The sequence below is a fragment of the Amyelois transitella genome, chromosome 28 (genome assembly GCF_032362555.1).
Source record: "Amyelois transitella isolate CPQ chromosome 28, ilAmyTran1.1, whole genome shotgun sequence".
Taxonomy (NCBI): Eukaryota; Metazoa; Arthropoda; class Insecta; order Lepidoptera; family Pyralidae; genus Amyelois; species Amyelois transitella.
The window spans coordinates 596,059-614,015 of NC_083531.1; the positions used below are offsets into that span (position 1 = coordinate 596,059).

Sequence of the window (17,957 nt, forward strand, 5' to 3'; positions counted from 1 at the left end):
TTCGGTGGCTATCTCTCTCAAAGTTGAATGAGGATTTTCAGTCACTATTTCCTTCACTTTTGCGATGTTAACTTCAGTTGCAGACGTTGATGGCCTACCAGAGCGAGGCAAATCTTCCATCACATCTCGACCGCTTTTGAACGCTTTGTACCACTCATAAGCACGAGTTTTTGATAAAGTCGATTCACCGTAAGCCTTCTGTAACATTTTCAGTGACTCCGAACACGATATTCCATTGGCAATGCAAAATTTAAGACAAACTCTTTGTTCGATGTTTTTATCCATTATGAAATTAGCAATACACACTAGATATGATATAACTAAAAATAGCACTGTATTTAATGTAAACAACAGATGCAACTCAAACTCCGCGCCAAAATGGAAAACAGTTGTGCCAATCTAACAACAACAAAAAAAACAAAAATTTGAATTTGGAACCATAAATAAATAATCCATTCCCGATACTTTTCTGACTGAATGTATGTCCCCTAGTATGATATACGTATATTTTTTTTTGAGAAGAATCAATGCATTGAATCATCTACACGATACATTATAAAAGTCTCAGTCAGCTGATGTAGTCGTCTTAAATTCAAATATTTATTCACTATTATAGGATACTTCATATCACTTAATAATTGTCATATCATTTGGTTTCGCAACATTGGTTGACGTCAAATAAATAACACATAACTAAGTTTACTGCCGCTTCCAAAGCATCAGTGCAGAAGAAGCGGTAACAAACTACCCTGCAGCATTTTCTTCAACACCGTCAACTTCACAACTATCCAAACTTAGAAAAGAAATGTGGACGAGAGAATCCATTGTTTGCGTCATCGTATAGACCTAAGAGACCAATCAAATGATGAAATGATGATGACTGATTGATATCCTCTAGCGCCATGCAGAGACGTCAGGACGACGACCCAGACACCCCCAAAAGTAGACCAGGCTCCAGGAGAAACTCCACCAGCCACTCCAGGAGGAATAGCATCAAGAAAGAGAAAGAAAAGGTAAACATGAATGACGCTCAGAGTCGCGAGATAAATCATACTAACTTACCCATATAAGCGAAGGAAGTATGCAGAGATCGTGGCAAGTGGAAAGATGTAGACTCTGCCTATACCTTCGGGAAAGAGGCGTGATTTTATGTTCTGTTATGTTACCCATATTATTTACCGTTAGCTACATCCATCCATTCATATAATCACGTCTGTATCCCATGCGGGGTAGACAGAGCCAGCAGTCTTGAAAGTCTGACAGGTTACATTCAGCTGTTTGGCCTAATCATAGAATCAAGATTCAAATAGTGACAGGTTGCTAGCCCATCGGCTTAAAGAAGAAATCCACGTTTTTAAGCCTATCCCTTAGTCGCCTTTTACGACATCCATGGTAAAGAGATGGAGTTGTCCTATTCTTTTTTGTATTGGTGCCGGGAACCACACGGCATACTGAATAATTAATTTTATTTATTTCCACTAGGTTAACGGTTCATCTTGCACCTCAACTCCGAAGAAGGTGGCCGCTAAGCCCGCCAATTTGGACTTCGTTGTCACAGGGAGACAATGCCTGAAGAAGTAAGACCTTAACCTTTTGGAACATATTTAAAATCATCTGCAGAGATCGTGGCAAGTGGAAAGAGGTAGTCTCTGCCTACCCCTCCAGGAAAGAGGCGTGATTTTATGTACATATGTATGTATAAAATCACTCTATCCCTTACGGAGTAGACCTCAGGGGTAAACAAAGTCTACAATCTAACAAAGACAAACAAAAAACATCGCTCTTTTTTATAGATAAATTTTCCAAGCGAGCTCTTAGCGGTTACACCTTGAAAAAGTTTGTACCTTCAGGAAAATAACTAGATGTGTTATCTTGATCCAATATAGTTCCTCTGCAGAGGTTGAGATGATGATGAAGAGGATGTAAAAACCTGACTTACACATTCCAGCATCGTCGTGGTAAAGAATATATGTATATATATATAAATAAATATATACGGGACAAATTACACTGATTGAGTTAGCCTCGAAGTAAGTTCGAAACTTGTGTTACGAGATACTAACTCAACGATACTATATTTTATAATAAATACTTATATACTTATATAGATAAACATTCAAGACCCAGGCCAATTAGAGAAAGTTCGTTTCTCATCATGCCCTGGCCGGGATTCGAGCCCAGGACCTCCGGTGTCACAGATAAGCGCACTACCGCTGCGCCACAGAGGCCGTCGATATCACCCTGGACTTTTCTCCATAGCCTTCTAGCCTTCTTCCTCCTGGCTTTAGTCCCGGTTGCATCCTCACCTCTCTGGAGAGAAACCCGGGGTATGCTTTTGACCATAGATCCTAGATTGAGTGAGTCAGGTTTTTACACGAAGCAACTCCCATCTGACTCTCATCTGATCTTTGCTGGTAAACCTAACACGTATTGGATTCATCTTACACATCCAGTTGCCTGAATGTGCAGGTTTACTCACGATGTTTTCCCTCACCGTACGAGCATCGGTTAGTATTCAAACCAATGTACACAACTTTGAAAATAGTCATTAGTTCATGGCCGAAGTGGGATTTGAACCTGTGCCTTTCTGCGCATCATGAATTTTAACCGGGCACCTTACCGATTCGACCACGGACGCTCTAAATACGCTCTCCATAGTGTTGAGGATATACATACATATATATGGTTACGTCCATATCCCTTGCGGGGTAGACAGAGCCAACAGTCTTGAAAAGACTGACGGCGACGTTCAGCTATTTGGCTTAATGATAGAATTTAGATTCAAATAGTGACAGGTAGCCCATCGCCTAAAAAAACCCAAGTTTGTAAGCCTATCCCTTAGTCGCCTTTTACGACATCCATGGGAAAGAGATGATGGGTCCTATTCCTTTTTGTATTGGTGCCGGGAACCACACGGCACATTGAGGATATAACCGGGACTAAAGCCTGGAGAACGATGTTTGCGCAGCTATCTTATAAAGTATGCTATTTATTTAGGTAAATAGTACGAACACTGAAGCTTTTCCACAATCCCAGCGATTTCACCAAACGTGCAGCTTACTTATTTACTAAAGTCCAAAATAATAACTTGATATGTGTAACATCACGATGGAACGAAAAATAAAAAGACCATAAAATGTATTCATTTAAGATCAAGCTATATTTTCAAGGTCTGACCGCGCTAACTCTCTGCCTGGGTACCGGAGGCCGTCAGTGGACTCCATCAAGAGTAAGAAGTTTGAGTCTCCGAAGCGGTCCGCCCCGCATGAGTCGCAATCCTCGAAAAGCAGAGAAACTTCTTTAGAAGATGACATGTCGTTAGATCTCTCGCAGGTATTCTCTCTTTTTCTGCTCAGTTATGCTCTCTTTTATAATCACAATCTTTGCTCTTCTTCAAAGTCGTAATATCACCGAAACATGGGGTCTTACAATATGATATTACAATATGGGGTCTTACAATAGGAAAGCCTATTACAGCACGGAGGATTATATTAATGACTAGCTTATGTTTTAATGTAGACAATGTGTATTCGTCCATGATTTAGATTTAAAAGATCTATCGATATTTGTATATTGACGTCCGATGAAAATGCTGCAGTGTAGTTTGTTCCGCCGCTCCTTTTACACAAGCGCTTTGGAAGCGGTAGTAGTTATAGTAATTAGATTTAAGTGATGTGACGTCAATAAGTGATATCTTGTATCCTATTTTGATAATAAATCTATTCTATTCTATATATCTCGGTGCCTATGATGAGAATCGTTTGCTGTGAAATGATTTGGCTAAACAAGCCTCCTGGGCAATTTTCAATGCTGTTCACCTAACAAACGTATCCATTACTCACACTTAAAAAGTCGAAAGTTAAAAAGTAAAACACTCCGCTGAAAACCACACAGTATAGAAATGAAATGAAATATTCTTTATTTACTTGAAACATGGTACAAATGGGTGTTAGAAATATATGTGATCTTACATGTTCCGCCAGAAGTATGGCATGTAAATATTGTTTTGTAATAAATTAATTTCAAAATAATAATTTAAAAAATTAGTAATTATATAATTTAAAATTTGATTTTGATTACATCTGTGATGCAGAGGTGTACGCTTGTCTGTGACACAGTAGGTCCCGGGTTCGAATCTCAAAGACGAACTTTTTCTGATTGCCCTGGATTTATATAAGTTTGTTTTGTTAGAGGTTTCATATAGATTAGATACGAGTATTCAACAAGAATCAGAGAATATCTCCACTCACCAAATGCAAACTAAGATCTCGATCCGTAAAACAAAAAATACTGAATTTGTAACATGTACATTCTTAAGTTTCTTCAAATTCCAGTTGGGAAAGATAAATATCTTTCTCCGCGTCACCGCCAACTTGAAGGAAATTTAACATTTTTCAGGTATCCGACTTCGAAGACACCAACTCGAAATACGGCATAAACCAGAAATTCACTGCTTTAGCGACCGCCACTCCGAAATCACAACGGCCCAAGCCAAGAAGCGGGTCCTTGCAAAGCCATCTCCATCAGAAGCTGGACACCAAGAAGGTTCAAAAGTCCTTCGACAGTCCAAAGCAGAGTCGAGATACCAGTCGGGAGAGTGTGTATAAAACGTCGTCCTCTGCTAGTCCCTACAGGTAATTGAAAAAAGAGCCGATCTGTGAATTCTTCTTTTTTTTTCCTCTTTTATTTCTAAGTCTTACATAGCGCCGACGAAGGTAGACTGGTGCAAAAAAATTCAAGCAAGATATGTGTGGCGACATCACTAACGTCACATGACATCAACCAATCACAATGAAGAATATAACACGCTCAGCCAATAGCAGCGAAGAGTCTGTGGCGACATCTCAAACGTCACATCCACCAGCCATTCCCAGCGCGTATTGTAATTCGCGATATTAATTAAAGATTTCACGGATTGAAGCATAAATACAACCTCCGCCTCAACATCGTCTGTCGTGCGTTTCCCCAGACAAAACATAGCCTGGCAGAAGATGTTCCATTTGTGCCGGCTGAGCCCGAATCGGTGCCGTGTGGTTCCCGGCACCAGTACAAAAAAGAATAGGACCACTCCATCTCTTTCCCATGGATGTCGTAAAAGGCGACTAAGGCATAGGCTTACATACTTGGGATTCTTTTTTTAGGTGATGGGCTAGCAACCTGTCACTATTTGAATCTCAATTCTATCATTAGGCCAAATAGCTGAGCGTGGCTTATCAGTCTTTTCGAGACTGTTGGCTCTGTCTACCCCACAAGGGATATAGACGTGACCATATGTATGTATGTATGAGGCCGAATCATCGCTCCCGCTACATGTGTCTCAGAATGTTTGGAGATGACACTGATATACAATTATCCAAATATTTCCAGGTATGGCGTTAGCACAGAGTTGGATTACTCCTCAGTGTCCCCGGAGTACTCCGGGCTGTCGTCAGCGGACCTGTCTCCGCGGATGGCGCGCCAGGAGCCCGCCACGCCGCGCAGTCACGAACTACATAACGTCTCCAGGTAACTTCACTAGATCTGCTGTCCTTAACTTAAAAGACGGCTAAGTTGTAGAACCTACAAGGTCGGTTAGTTTTTTTTTTTTTTTTTTATATACTTAATATTATGTTGGCGATATTTTTACAAGATTGGGTTGTCGAGATTTATTGTAGACAAAAGTCGCGCCGATGTCTGCTATTTGATACAGGTAAGGTCGGTTAGTTTGAAAATGGTAAAAATGGAAAGTTCTTCTGCCTCCAGGCGGTAGTGTTAAATCTTCAGCATTCTGACGAGTTCCGCAGTGAACGCTTTTGACATGGACTTGGGTTGGGTTAGTCAGGTTTTACACTAAACGGCGACTTTTTGTCATAATTTTTTTTAGAAATGACGACTGAAAAAATAATTTGAAGTTTCATTTCGTAGTTAAGCAGGTTTGTTTGTTTTTACCACTGAGCCACAAAGGCCACGTTCAGCCCTTTTACTTAATTAACCGCCTTCAGAAAAAAAGGTGGTTCTCAGTTTGACCTGCATGTACTTATATGTTTGTTTGTCTGCGATTTTTAGGAAAACGTTTGTTACTCAAGATAAGGTTTTAGAACCGATATCAAAAATTTTAAAAAAAATCTAATTTTTAATTCATTTTTCTGGGACACTTGATACCCATCACTTAGATAATAATTGTCATATTTTTTGGTTTCACAACATTGGTTGACGTCAAAAAAGGAGGATATCAATTGGAGGCGGTTCTCTTTTTACAAAAGTTATAAAAGAATTAAGATTCAAATATGTACTATAGACATACATAACCCATCGCCTTCAAGAAGAATCCCGAGTTTATTAGCATTTCCCTTAGTCACCTTCTTACGACATGAGAAAAAATTTGTACAGTCAGATGTAGAACGTACTATGAAATTGTTAAGGATTTCGACGATTTTGAAGAGAAAAAGGACCCAGCTAAAGACACTTAAGGATTTGTCGAAACAATTTTACATTATTTATAAAGATTTTAGGTTCACGATATCTGTTCAATTCTCGTACCTACCTATAATTGTTGTAAGACCTATAACAATATTTACTAAGTATTTAATATTTGCAATGTCAGTTAATTAACCTGTGCTTCTTTTCTGTGAAAACGCTTAGTTACCTGATTTCCTCTAAAGTGGAAAGTAGTGCCGTGTGGTTCCCGGCACCAATACAAAAAAGTATAGGGCCATCTCTTTCCCATGGATGTCGTAAAAGGCGACTAAGGGATAGGCTTACAAACTTGAGATTCTTTTTTCAGGCGATGGGCTAGCAACCTGTCACTATTCGAATCTCAATTCTATCTTAAAGCCAAATAGCTGAACGTGGCCTATCAGTCCGCTCAGGACTGTTGGCTCTGTCTACCCCGCAAGGGATATAGACGTGATTATATGTATGTATACGTATGTTATGTCAAATAGAAGTCGGGTTTCTTGTTTCAAAATTACTCGTATGATCTGATTTTGCGATTTGGTATCAATCTAGGATTAGCAGTCAAGCAATTTTTACTTTTAATTTTACGCATCTACAAGTTTGTGTAACGGAGTCGTATCTGAAACAGCTGTTGCGGCAGCAGTTGGCAGGACTGCTCGGAGTTGGACACGGCCGTAGCTGAGAGGACGGCGGGCGAGTGGAACTCCTTCTGGGCGAACTACAACAACTCCGTGTCCAAAGTTCCAGTGCAGAGCTACTACGATCAGTGTCCGACGCCGTATAGGACTGAGAACATCGACTTGGCCGATTTGGGTATTTATATGTATACGTGGTGCCGTGTGGTTCCCGGCACCAATAGAAAAAAAAGATAAGGACCACTCCATCTCTTTCCCGTGGATGTCGTAAAAGGCGTCCGAGGGATTGGCTTGTAAACTAGGCTAGCAGCTTGTCACTATTTGAATCTCAATTCTATCATTAAGCCAAACAGCTGAACGTGACCTTTCAGTCTTTTCAAGACTGTTGGCTCTGTCTACCTCGCAAGGGATTAATGATGGAATCGAGATTCAAATAGTGACAGATTACTTAAGAAGAATTTCAAGTATATTAACCTATCCCTTAGTCGTCTTTTATGACATCCATGGGAAAGAGATGGAGTGCTCCTATTTTATATAGAATAAATATTTATGTACATACATAGATATAATCACGTCTTTATCCCTTGCGAGGTTGACGGAGTCAACAGTCTCGAAAAAAATGAAAGGCTGTAAAGAGCGGTATGGCTTAATGATGGAATTGAGATTCAAATAGTGACAGGCTGCTTGCCCATCGCCTATAACAAGTTTATAAGCCTATCCCTTAGTCGTATTTTACGACATCTCTCTTCTACGGGTTCTTAAATATTGTGAGTGTGTTAAGGGCTTTACACTTTATATGAAGAGAGCAAGAAAGGGTTTTTGGACCATTGTTTCCTCATATACATATATTGGGATAACATAGACTAAATATTAATCACTTTTAATTGAACTTGTACTGAAGTATGATTTATAAAATATTGATGTATCTATCTCAACTAAGCTTAGAGTCTCATAACTCTAAGATGTTACCTACCCGAGTTTTACTCAAATCTACACCCGAACATTTTCAGAATTCTCAACAGACGGTTCAAGAAAGCGGACACCGGAAGACATAGATAACATAAACTACGTAATCCGAAACGAAGGTCTTAATCTTACTCCCCGAGAAACACAAAACATTATAAAATGCGCGCATATACTTGGCAATGTGCTTACAAAGGCTATAGAAAGACGATGCCGTGACAAGGACATAGATACCAAAATACACGAAGTAAAGACAGAGACGGAAGACCCAGAGAAAGAAGAAATTAAAAAGAATTTGACGCTAGACTTGAAAGAGAAAAACATACCTGCCGATGTAGGGGAAGAAAAGAGAAGCGAGACTGTGACGACTCAAACTGACATTTCGCTGCCGAATACAAAAAGCGCGCCAAGAATCTTCGAGAAAATTCTGCGGCAATTATCCAGAACGTCATTGGAAGAGGCTCTTGATAAGGACATTAAAAATGCTGATAAAGCTTTTGATAATAAAGTTGAAGAGAAAAAGGACCCAGCTAAAGAGACTTAAGGATTTGTCGAAACGATTTGAAATTATTAAAAAAAAGATTTTAGGTCCACGAAATCTGTTCAATTCTCGTACCAATAATTGTTGTAAGACCATATTCACTAAGTATTTAATATTTGTAATGTCAGTTAATTAACCTGTGCTTCTTTTCTGTGAAAACGCTTAGTTACATGATAATTGTCCAAAAAATTTTCCGATGATTAACATACTGGTGTCTGTATTATTTAATAGAAAAACAAAGGCTACTTTTTGGTTGACTGCAAGAAATCCCAATTGGGATAAGTCCGCCATTGTACACGTTCTAAATTCAATTACTGTTTTATAAGTTGATATATTTATTTTTGTGTGCAATAAAGCGTTTTTGCATTTAGCATTTTTTCGAACAAACAAGATATTATCTCATTTTAAATTTGTAAAACGACTACTTTCGCAATGGGCCTAATTTGTTTGACTCAGGGCTCTTGGCTTCATAGCTACGCCACAATCTGAAGTGATTTCTATACCTACAACGGCGTTTGCATACACGTTCAGATTTGTGCCAGTCGATTAAATTTATCTAGTCATTTTCAATGCCATAAATTAAAAGCGGCAGTTTTTAATATAATTTTATTAATATAATCAATTATGAAGAAACAAAAGAATCTCAAAATAATTACTAACTGTACCTTCTATTTGTGATTTAAACGTCTCATGTCCAAATATATTATGAAAGATGTATTGAAATATATTTACCAATAAATATATGATGTGTTGTGTTTTTGTTGTTGTTTAGTTGTTGTGTTTCATTTTCATTGTAAAACAGTTTCGTGAAGGTTTGCGGGATATAGAATTATAAAAAACAAATTATATATTTTCATAATTTATTTCAACTTAATAACTATTAATTAAACTATATGTAGTTACAAATAATATATACCTCAGAAAAAGTCGTCGCGATATATTTCGTTAAAAAAAAACAGAAAAAGAAAACCAACATTTTTAAAATATATTTCCATGTTTTTTTTAAGAAATATTTTAAAAATATAAAAAGTAACAATTTAAAGCATTGTTTGGACCTAACATATTGTAATTTTTATAACTTTAAAATATTTCTGAACATGAAAATTCAAAATAGACTATAAAAAAGATATTTAAGAAAAAAAATAAGTATCTAAAGAGAATTTGGAAAAAAATTTAGAGACAAACATTTTCGTGAACAAAACATACCACAGAGTGGATAATGGTTTAGAAAGGACATCTTACCGTTTTAAACTACAGATTACAAAACTGACGTCTACAAGTTTTCGCATTCCACGAGTCGCTAGTAAATGATTTCACGAGTAACTTTACCATTATATTTAAGTAACGTTACTTAATCATCCGTGAAATTTTAATTATATTTGATGGTAAAAAGCAAGCAAAACTTGAGTACGTACAGGTGTGTCAAAATATAAAAATATTGCAACTCTTGTAAACTACTGTAAAGATTAAGAAATCTATTTCAGTATATCTTCCATTCCTGTTTTGCCAGAAAAATCAAATACAACATTTTCAGTTTCAGTCAACACACTTCAAATACTAATAAATAATTTATTCCAACAAAACAGAAACAAATATAAAAAGATGATTGTGAAACGTTAGTATGATCCAATACTGACATTAGATTTCTTAATTACTTGACAGCTCATTAATTGAAATGAAAATTCCAATGAACACTGAATACATGGTTCAATATATATTATCATTATATAAAATACACAATCTTGACCTATTTACATCTTAACTAGTAAGCGTACATTTTTTGGAAACTATACATTTCTTCTTTATGTTTGGAGATTTGTAAGACGATAATTTAATGAAAATTTGTTTGAATTAGATACCTTAAAAACAGCTATTTACTTTATTCGTGTCTTTTACAAATCTTCAAAATTTATATGATTTTTTGTGACAAAATGCATAAGTTTCTCAGAAAAATCTCATTTAGAAAATCTTATTCTAGACTAAACCTAAAATTGCAAACCAACTTATCAGTATTCGCTTAACATAATGTGTTTAATTATATACAAAAAAAATTACGAAATCCGAAACTTATTTATTTCATTTTTCGATAATTCAAGAAATAGTCGTTATAAATTTATTTTAAGAATTCTTATTTTTTTCTCTTTCACTTGGTTTATGTTTATCGTAAGTTAAGTTAATTTTTATTCCGAATAACATAATTGTTTTTAATTTTAGGCCATTGGCAGAAGTAATTAGACAGACAGGGATAAAAAGAAATGTTTCTTTTTTTTTTTTTGAGAAAGACATTACTACACATTTCTTACATCTATGTCAAGGACTCAAACTACAAAATTAATTCTATTTAAAACTTCACCATAATATTTTTAAGTTTAATTTTGATAGTTGACCCAGAACATTTAGCGAGACCAAATAACTACAACTAGGACTTGTGATAAAATATATGTGTTTTATATTAAGGTATTTAGCTCACTAAATGTATAATCAAAACTTAAACTGCATATTCTTGTATTTGGCGTAACAATTGATAAATGTATCGAAAATATTTGAAAAAGAATTCAATCGTTCCTAAAACTCCTTAGCTTTGATAATTTTTATCTTAGACAAAAATATAAATCTTAACGCACGTAGCCTAAAGTAGTATTGCGATATTTTTAAGTGGCTAAAAATCAGTTAAAATCTCCGATCGTTTTGGTCCGGTATCAAAATATAAGATCGGAGACAACCCGTGTAATACCTACCAAAAACTACCTCAAACATAGAAAAATACGCGGTTGTGACTAAATGACTAAATTATTTACAGTTTTGGCTATACACGGCACATAGTTAAGTATTTAAAGCTTATACAATTTCTCCAAAAAACTTGAGGCACTGGTAAGTATTTAAATAACTTGGAAATATGTGAAATAAACTTTCTACCAGGATTGTACGTTTATTGAAAAAGCGCTTGCTTCATTTTACCTCTTTTTCCGTGTATTAGTGACAGATGAGAAATCTAAGTTCACCCTTATCTACGTTTGTCTAATCGCGTGCATGTAACTACAGACCATTTTTTGTAGGCGTGAGTGACCCAATCATAATAGGTATTCCACATATTTACCGCCCCAACACTGTCAGTTAAATTTCAGATAAAAGGTATAACAGAATCAGTTTTACAACCTACGTGCAAACAAAGCATGCAAATTGAATTGAACCTTATTATGTCATTTGATAAAAAGAAGTAAATCATAGATCAAACAAAGATCCTTCTCACATATTCAGATCATTCAAGCGTAATTTTTGTTTATAAATCTATTTAATCTAATTCTCACATTATTTCTAGAGAACGCATTTTATTTTCTCAAACTAATCATTGTCTAAACTTAATAAGCTCTAAAATCTATGCAACACCGACAATTCAAACCTAAGAAAATTTTCCATCTGCTCGTCACGTCATTTCATTACCAATTTCAAACATTATAAACAGTGTATATTTTTTTTTATTTATCATAATTTTTTTTAATAACGAACGTAATTTTATTGCCAAAGAATTGTTTCATGTTATTGATAGCTCTTAATATGTGTACACACCAAATTCTTAGCAATATTATAATTCCCCATAATTATATTTCTAACTTATCATTAGTCGATATATAACTTAAGCGTAAAAATGGCATGTAAAAAGGTGGGATACACGTCACTATCTAATTTTGTACTACAATTAATAATAATATGGCATTTTATTCTTTGTATTTACAAGTCAGCTCTAAATGTTATTAGATCTATGTTTCAAGCTTAAAAATAATATTTACATTTTGGATTGCTAATGAGGTTTACTGAAATTTTGGGGCGTGTAAGCAGCAATTGAAAATATATATTTAAACAAGAAGGACGGCAAAAATCCTTTGTATGAATAAAATAATAAAATGATATTAATTTTTTTGTATAATGCATTTGTCGACACAGTAAGTTTATAAACCGTCATGAACACACACGTCTGATCACTCTTTCTTACTCTTTAACTCAACGATTAGAGTGAGAGAGAGAAATACGCCTTGTCAGTGTTTGTGAATAACGGGACTGATATAACTCTCTAACGAAGACGGTCAATTATAAAATTTAGGACCCCCATTCCATGGTCTACATAAAAAAGAATCGGTCTACTTAAAAGACCAACCACTACCACGATTACTAAAAACTCTTCATATACATTTTCAGATAAAAATAACCGTTAGTCTATAATTAGTCTACTTAAAAGACCTCATTCCTTCTTTCGTTGCTGCATGTATTCTACTCAAAAGACCGATTATTTACACGTTTATCCTATGTAAGGTGTACCAAAAGAAATTTGGCCCAATCAGACATTTGGTCTACTAAGAAGACCGGCTATTTACAACTACAGTCTATTTCTATTCACCTCGTTTTCATAAGCAGAATGTTGAAAGTGTGTTTGAAGACCATCATTCAACACCAGTATTTAACCCTATTTCTACTAGTAGACTTAATAGCTTGTTTAAGATAAAATTCTGAATAAAATAAGACTATGGAATTTATAAGCACTGGTAAATGTAACGTTGCAACTAATGAATGTTTTTATGTTACATATCTCAATTCTTATATTTATTTGAGAGCTGCGTGCTATGCAATACGAAGACACATCATTTCTATTGTTCCAAGTATTCAAACATGGTATTAAAGCCGGTCTACTCGAAAGACCATATTAGTGGGATGGGATGTTTTATATTATTCAGAATTCTATGGTGTTTTATAAAGTCGCGTTCTATATAAAAGACCAATTTACAAAATCTGTCTATTCCTAAATCCGGTCTACTCAAAAGACCATTCTACAATAACAGTCTATTCCTATCTACCCTATTCCTACTAGTAGACGGTACGGACCTGAATCTTCTCAAGACGTGTTTGTGTTTTGGATCCAACATGGCGGTGTATCCGGCCGGGGTACAAAGGCCCGGATGTTTGCTGTAGAAAGCGCGATAGCCCTCGTGGAGGAGGTAGACTTCTGGGTAATTAAGATTAGGGTAATTCTCCATGTTCTTCTCGCGGTCTGAGGAGCGGAGAAAGCGGGATCTGGAAGGAAAGAAAAAACAAATAAATAAATTTACATCAGCTTAATTAAAATGACATGTACCTACATATTATTATTATATTTATGTGCCCGAAACCGCCGAGCTTGCATGAAGAGAGTTATCAATGTGGATGAAGCGAAGGAAGTATACAGAGATCGTGGCAAGTGGAAAGAAGTAGTCTCTGCCTACCCCTCCGGGAAAGAGGCGTGATTTTATGTATGTATGTATGTATGTACATATTATGTGGTCTAGGGGTGCACTGAGAAATAATTTCCCAAAATCCAGAGAAACGCAAATGAGCGGGTATTTTGGAGCCGTTTGTTACACTCTAGGATCGTATAAGGCGATTAAAGATTTAATTTATTCATATAATCCGAACGGGGTAGCCAACAGGTTCCACAATCTTAAAAAGGCCAGACGACCACGTTCAGCTGTATGGCTTAATGATGGGATTGAAATTCAAATAGTGGTAGGTTGCTAGGTCATAGCCTAAAAGACTATTTCAATGATATCATAAAGTTGTATAATGCAGACCAAATTCAAAATACTTACAGATTAGGCCCTCTCTCCAGTGAGAATTCGCAGTGAAACACCAATATTCTACGCTTGTCTTCCAGCGCTCGCGTCTCCAGCGGCTTGTTGACGAGAGACAGGATCTGATCGCGGGTATACAGGTTCAGTGCCCCGTTGATGTGCCCGCCTTCATACTCGTATGGGTAGCGGCAGTCGATCACCTAGAAAACAAGTTAATAATTAATTAAAAATCTAGTAAATTGATTGATTAATTATTTCCTTGCGGGCTAGACAGAGCCAACAGTCTTGAAACGAGCTATTTGACTTAATGATAGAATTGAGATTCAAATAGTGACAGGTCGCTAGCCCATCGCCTAAAAAAGAATCCCAAGTTTGTAAGCCTATCCCTAATTTCAATTAAAATACATAATATAAACCGAAGTGGGATTCGAACCTGTGCCTTTCCGCGCATCACGCATTTTTATCGCCCGCTTACAGATTCGACCATCAACGCTGTAACTCTAAAGAAGCCAGTATTTATTCTATGGATAATTTCCGAAATAAACATTATTTATTTATTTATTTATGTACTAGAGGCCGCCCGCGACTTCGTCCGCATGGAAACCCTATCAATCCCGCGGGAACTCTGGGATAAAAAGTAGCCTATGTGTTATTCTGGGTCTTCAGCTACCTACATACCAAATTTCATGGTAATCGGTTCAGTAGTTTTTGCGTGAAAGAGTAACAAACATCCATACAAACTTTCGCCTTTATAATAGTAGTAGGATATTCACCTGGAACTGGCCGATGCAGTCGTCGTAGCCCCCGCGGAGCAGCGCCGCCAGCGTGTCGCAGGAGATGGACTTGAGGTCGGAGTGGTCGCCGCTCGTCAGCGGCAGCGCGAACGGCTGAGAGAAGTCGCCGATCAGGTCGGGCTCCACCATCGCTGTGGGGGGGTACTCATGTTAGTTTTCGACTTAAAATCTATAGTGTTAGTGTACATTTTCCATTGTCGTTTGAAATGAATAGTTTTATCTTAAGACAAAGAAATAATAAATGTTCTGCATTAAATTAACGAACGGCTGCGAGAAGTCGCCGATGAGGTCAGGCTCCACCATCGCTGTGGGGGGATGGTCGTGTTAGATTTCGACTTAAGACCTATAGTGTTATTGTACATACATACATATGGTCACTTCTATATCCCATGCGGGGTAGACAGAGCCGACAGTCTTGAAGACTAAATGGCCACGTTCAGCTATTTGGCTTAATGATAGAATTGTGATTCAAATAGTGACAGGTTGCTAGCCCATCGCCTGAAAGAAGAATCCCAAGTTTTTAAGCCTATCCCTTAGTCGCCTTTTACGACTTCCATGGGAAAGAGATGAAGTGGTCCTATTCTTTTTTGTATTGGTGCCGGGAACCACACAGCACAGTGTTATTGTACATTTTCCAAACGGCACAGTGCTGCTGTCGTTTGAAATGAATAGTTTTATCTTCTTAATAAATATTCTGCATTAAATAAAAAAAAAACATATTTAAATTATAATGTAGTTTTTTTAGTTATTAAGCGATCATTGCTAATAATGGCCATCTCTTTCCCGTGAATGTAGTAAAAGGCGACTAAAGCATAGGCTTAAAAATTGGGATTCTTTTTTTAACTGATGGGCTAGCAACCTGTCATTGATTCAATCCCAATTCTATTATTGCGCCAAACAGCTGAACGTGGCCTATCAGTCTTTTCAAGACAGTTGACAAGACAAATGCCTAATCAAATATTGAATAAAAAAAGGACTAAGATACTTACATCTTGTCAAAGCGGACATAATCGACGCGTGGTTCTCAGAAAACGCCCTCTGTAGCACCGGCCTTGGCGCTCGTTCTACTTCAGGATTCTGCTTCCGTCTCTTATTAGCCACATTCCTCTCTTCTCCACTCTCCGCCCTTTTCACAGTCTTCTTCTGTGGACTCTCTAGTATCGAGAACAAAGATACCCTCGCTTTACTCTCCGGGTTCAAACTTAGTGATCTCTGCAAAGACGGCCGCTTCAAGAAGTTGTTTTCGGCTAACACATTCTCCTTAATTTGTCCGGATAGTAACTCATTGAAATTGGCAACTGTTGGCGAACTCGTCCCTTCATCGATTTCCAAAAATGGCTCTTCTAATTCGGATATGAATCCGCTTTCCATAGAAGTTGTTGATTCAGATGTATATATCCTTAATCGACTTGAAGCGGGCGATGAACTCATGGATCCAATACTTGAATCGCTCCTCTCATGCCTCAATGGATTCTTAGTCGGAGTCTCGGTGAATTTCAAAGACTTTTTAACACTCCCATTACTGGTTGAAGGCCTCCTCATGGCAGGAGAGGTGAATTCGAACGATTCATCTTCGAAATTCAACATTCTTGTAGCAGTCACATTGGGGCGGTTGAACGAGGTGGACTGTTCGGTGTCAGCCAATGGCGCTCCGAAGTTGAAATTCCTCGACACGACTTTCCTCGTTGTAGTTTGCCGTCCCCGCGAGATGATGTCCGGGCTGTCAGTCGAAATGATTTCGTATTTAGTACATTGATCGAAGTTGTCATTCTCGAACTCCTGTTCCAAGTCGTGAAGTGTCGTGAATTCCGAGTCAAGGTCTGGATCCTCTGCTTCTGGGACGAAAATGTCTTTTTCCGGACTCATTTTCGTTTGCAGCGCGTCTGTGAAGTCCAGCTGGAAAGTAAATAAAGATGGTTGTGAAGTTGCTCGTTCTTTATCATACAGCGGTTCAGAGGTTCAAGCAAAGATGAGATAGACCTGCGAAGTGGACTTCGCGGTTCCTACAGAAGGTGTATTTTTATTTGTTCAGGAAAACATTTTTACTTTTCCATAGTAAGACCAAACAGCTGATCAACAAATTTGTATGGGAGAGTTAAAATTATTTTTCTATTTGTTTATTTGTTACTGGGAAAATTACCTTAATTAATAAAAAATCATGCTGTATAACTCCTTCAATAATGCTATTTGGCAAAGAAATTTCAAAATTTTCTCTTTATAATAAGAATAATCCATTTGGATAAAATAGTGTTTAGCACTGACTTTTAGTTTTATATTTAGGATTTTAGAGATGTCAAAACTCACCTTAGTGTTGGACCAAGTCTTGTCTGTTGAAAATCCATCTGCGAATGTGCAGTCCCTAGTCTCCTCCTCAACATCTAATTTCATGAAAGTCTCGCTCATTACATTTTCTTTATTCTCCAACAGATCCATCTTAAACCGGGTCCGTTCTTCGAAGATCCTAGAAATCTTATTCGTACTCTTAAGTTTACTGCTCACAGGCGAGGATAAATTGCGATCAATCAACGGAGACTGTTTTAACCTCTCAATGATTGGGGATTTGTACGGTGTGTGCGTGGCTGGTGATTTGAATAACGGAGCATTCGTGATCTCTCCGAGGATCCTTCGTTTAGACGGTGTGGCTTTTGGAGATGACGGGCTGAAGTTAATGGAGTGCGGGTTCATTTTAAGCTTGAAATTTGTTGAGAACGCCTCGTCCTGTTTCCTCTTGGTCGCGCTGTTGCCAGAGTTGATTTTGAAGCTGTCAGTGATCAATCTGGAAAGAGAGATACATTTATTTGTAAGTAATTTAATTAAGGTACAAAATAAGTCCCTTTTGTGATAAGAAAATGTGAGTCAGTGACATTTTTTTTTTAATAATAGTGCATAATATAATATTATGTATGTACTTAATTTACAATGAAACCCATTTATATCATGTCTGCATCCCTTATGGGCAAAACAGAGTCATACGTCTCGAAAAAACTTAAAG

General features: G+C 37.1%; 2 protein-coding genes across 4 annotated transcripts in view; one reads left to right on the forward strand and one right to left on the reverse strand.

Annotated features, from left to right (window-relative positions):
• Nucleotides 1-902: 902 nt before the first annotated feature.
• Nucleotides 903-8,577, forward strand: LOC106138096 (uncharacterized). Its single transcript, XM_060952112.1, has 7 exons — nt 903-1,013; nt 1,483-1,577; nt 3,171-3,333; nt 4,399-4,634; nt 5,368-5,505; nt 7,064-7,248; nt 8,093-8,577. Exons 1-7 carry the CDS (start codon nt 903-905, stop codon nt 8,575-8,577), a joined length of 1,413 nt encoding a protein of 470 aa, XP_060808095.1.
• Nucleotides 8,578-9,550: 973 nt separating this feature from the next.
• LOC106138108 (M-phase inducer phosphatase) overlaps nt 9,551-17,957 on the reverse strand; it is a 28,874-nt gene continuing 20,467 nt past the window's right edge. For all 3 annotated transcript variants that reach the window (XM_060952428.1, XM_060952430.1, XM_060952429.1), the window contains exons 2-6: nt 17,270-17,741; nt 15,955-16,861; nt 14,945-15,096; nt 14,190-14,371; nt 9,551-13,638 (exon numbers count right to left, since the gene is read on the reverse strand). In XM_060952428.1, coding sequence (XP_060808411.1) covers nt 13,395-13,638; nt 14,190-14,371; nt 14,945-15,096; nt 15,955-16,861; nt 17,270-17,741 — 1,957 coding nt within the window. In that variant the 3' untranslated portion in view covers nt 9,551-13,394. The remainder of the gene's footprint in view (nt 13,639-14,189; nt 14,372-14,944; nt 15,097-15,954; nt 16,862-17,269; nt 17,742-17,957) is intronic.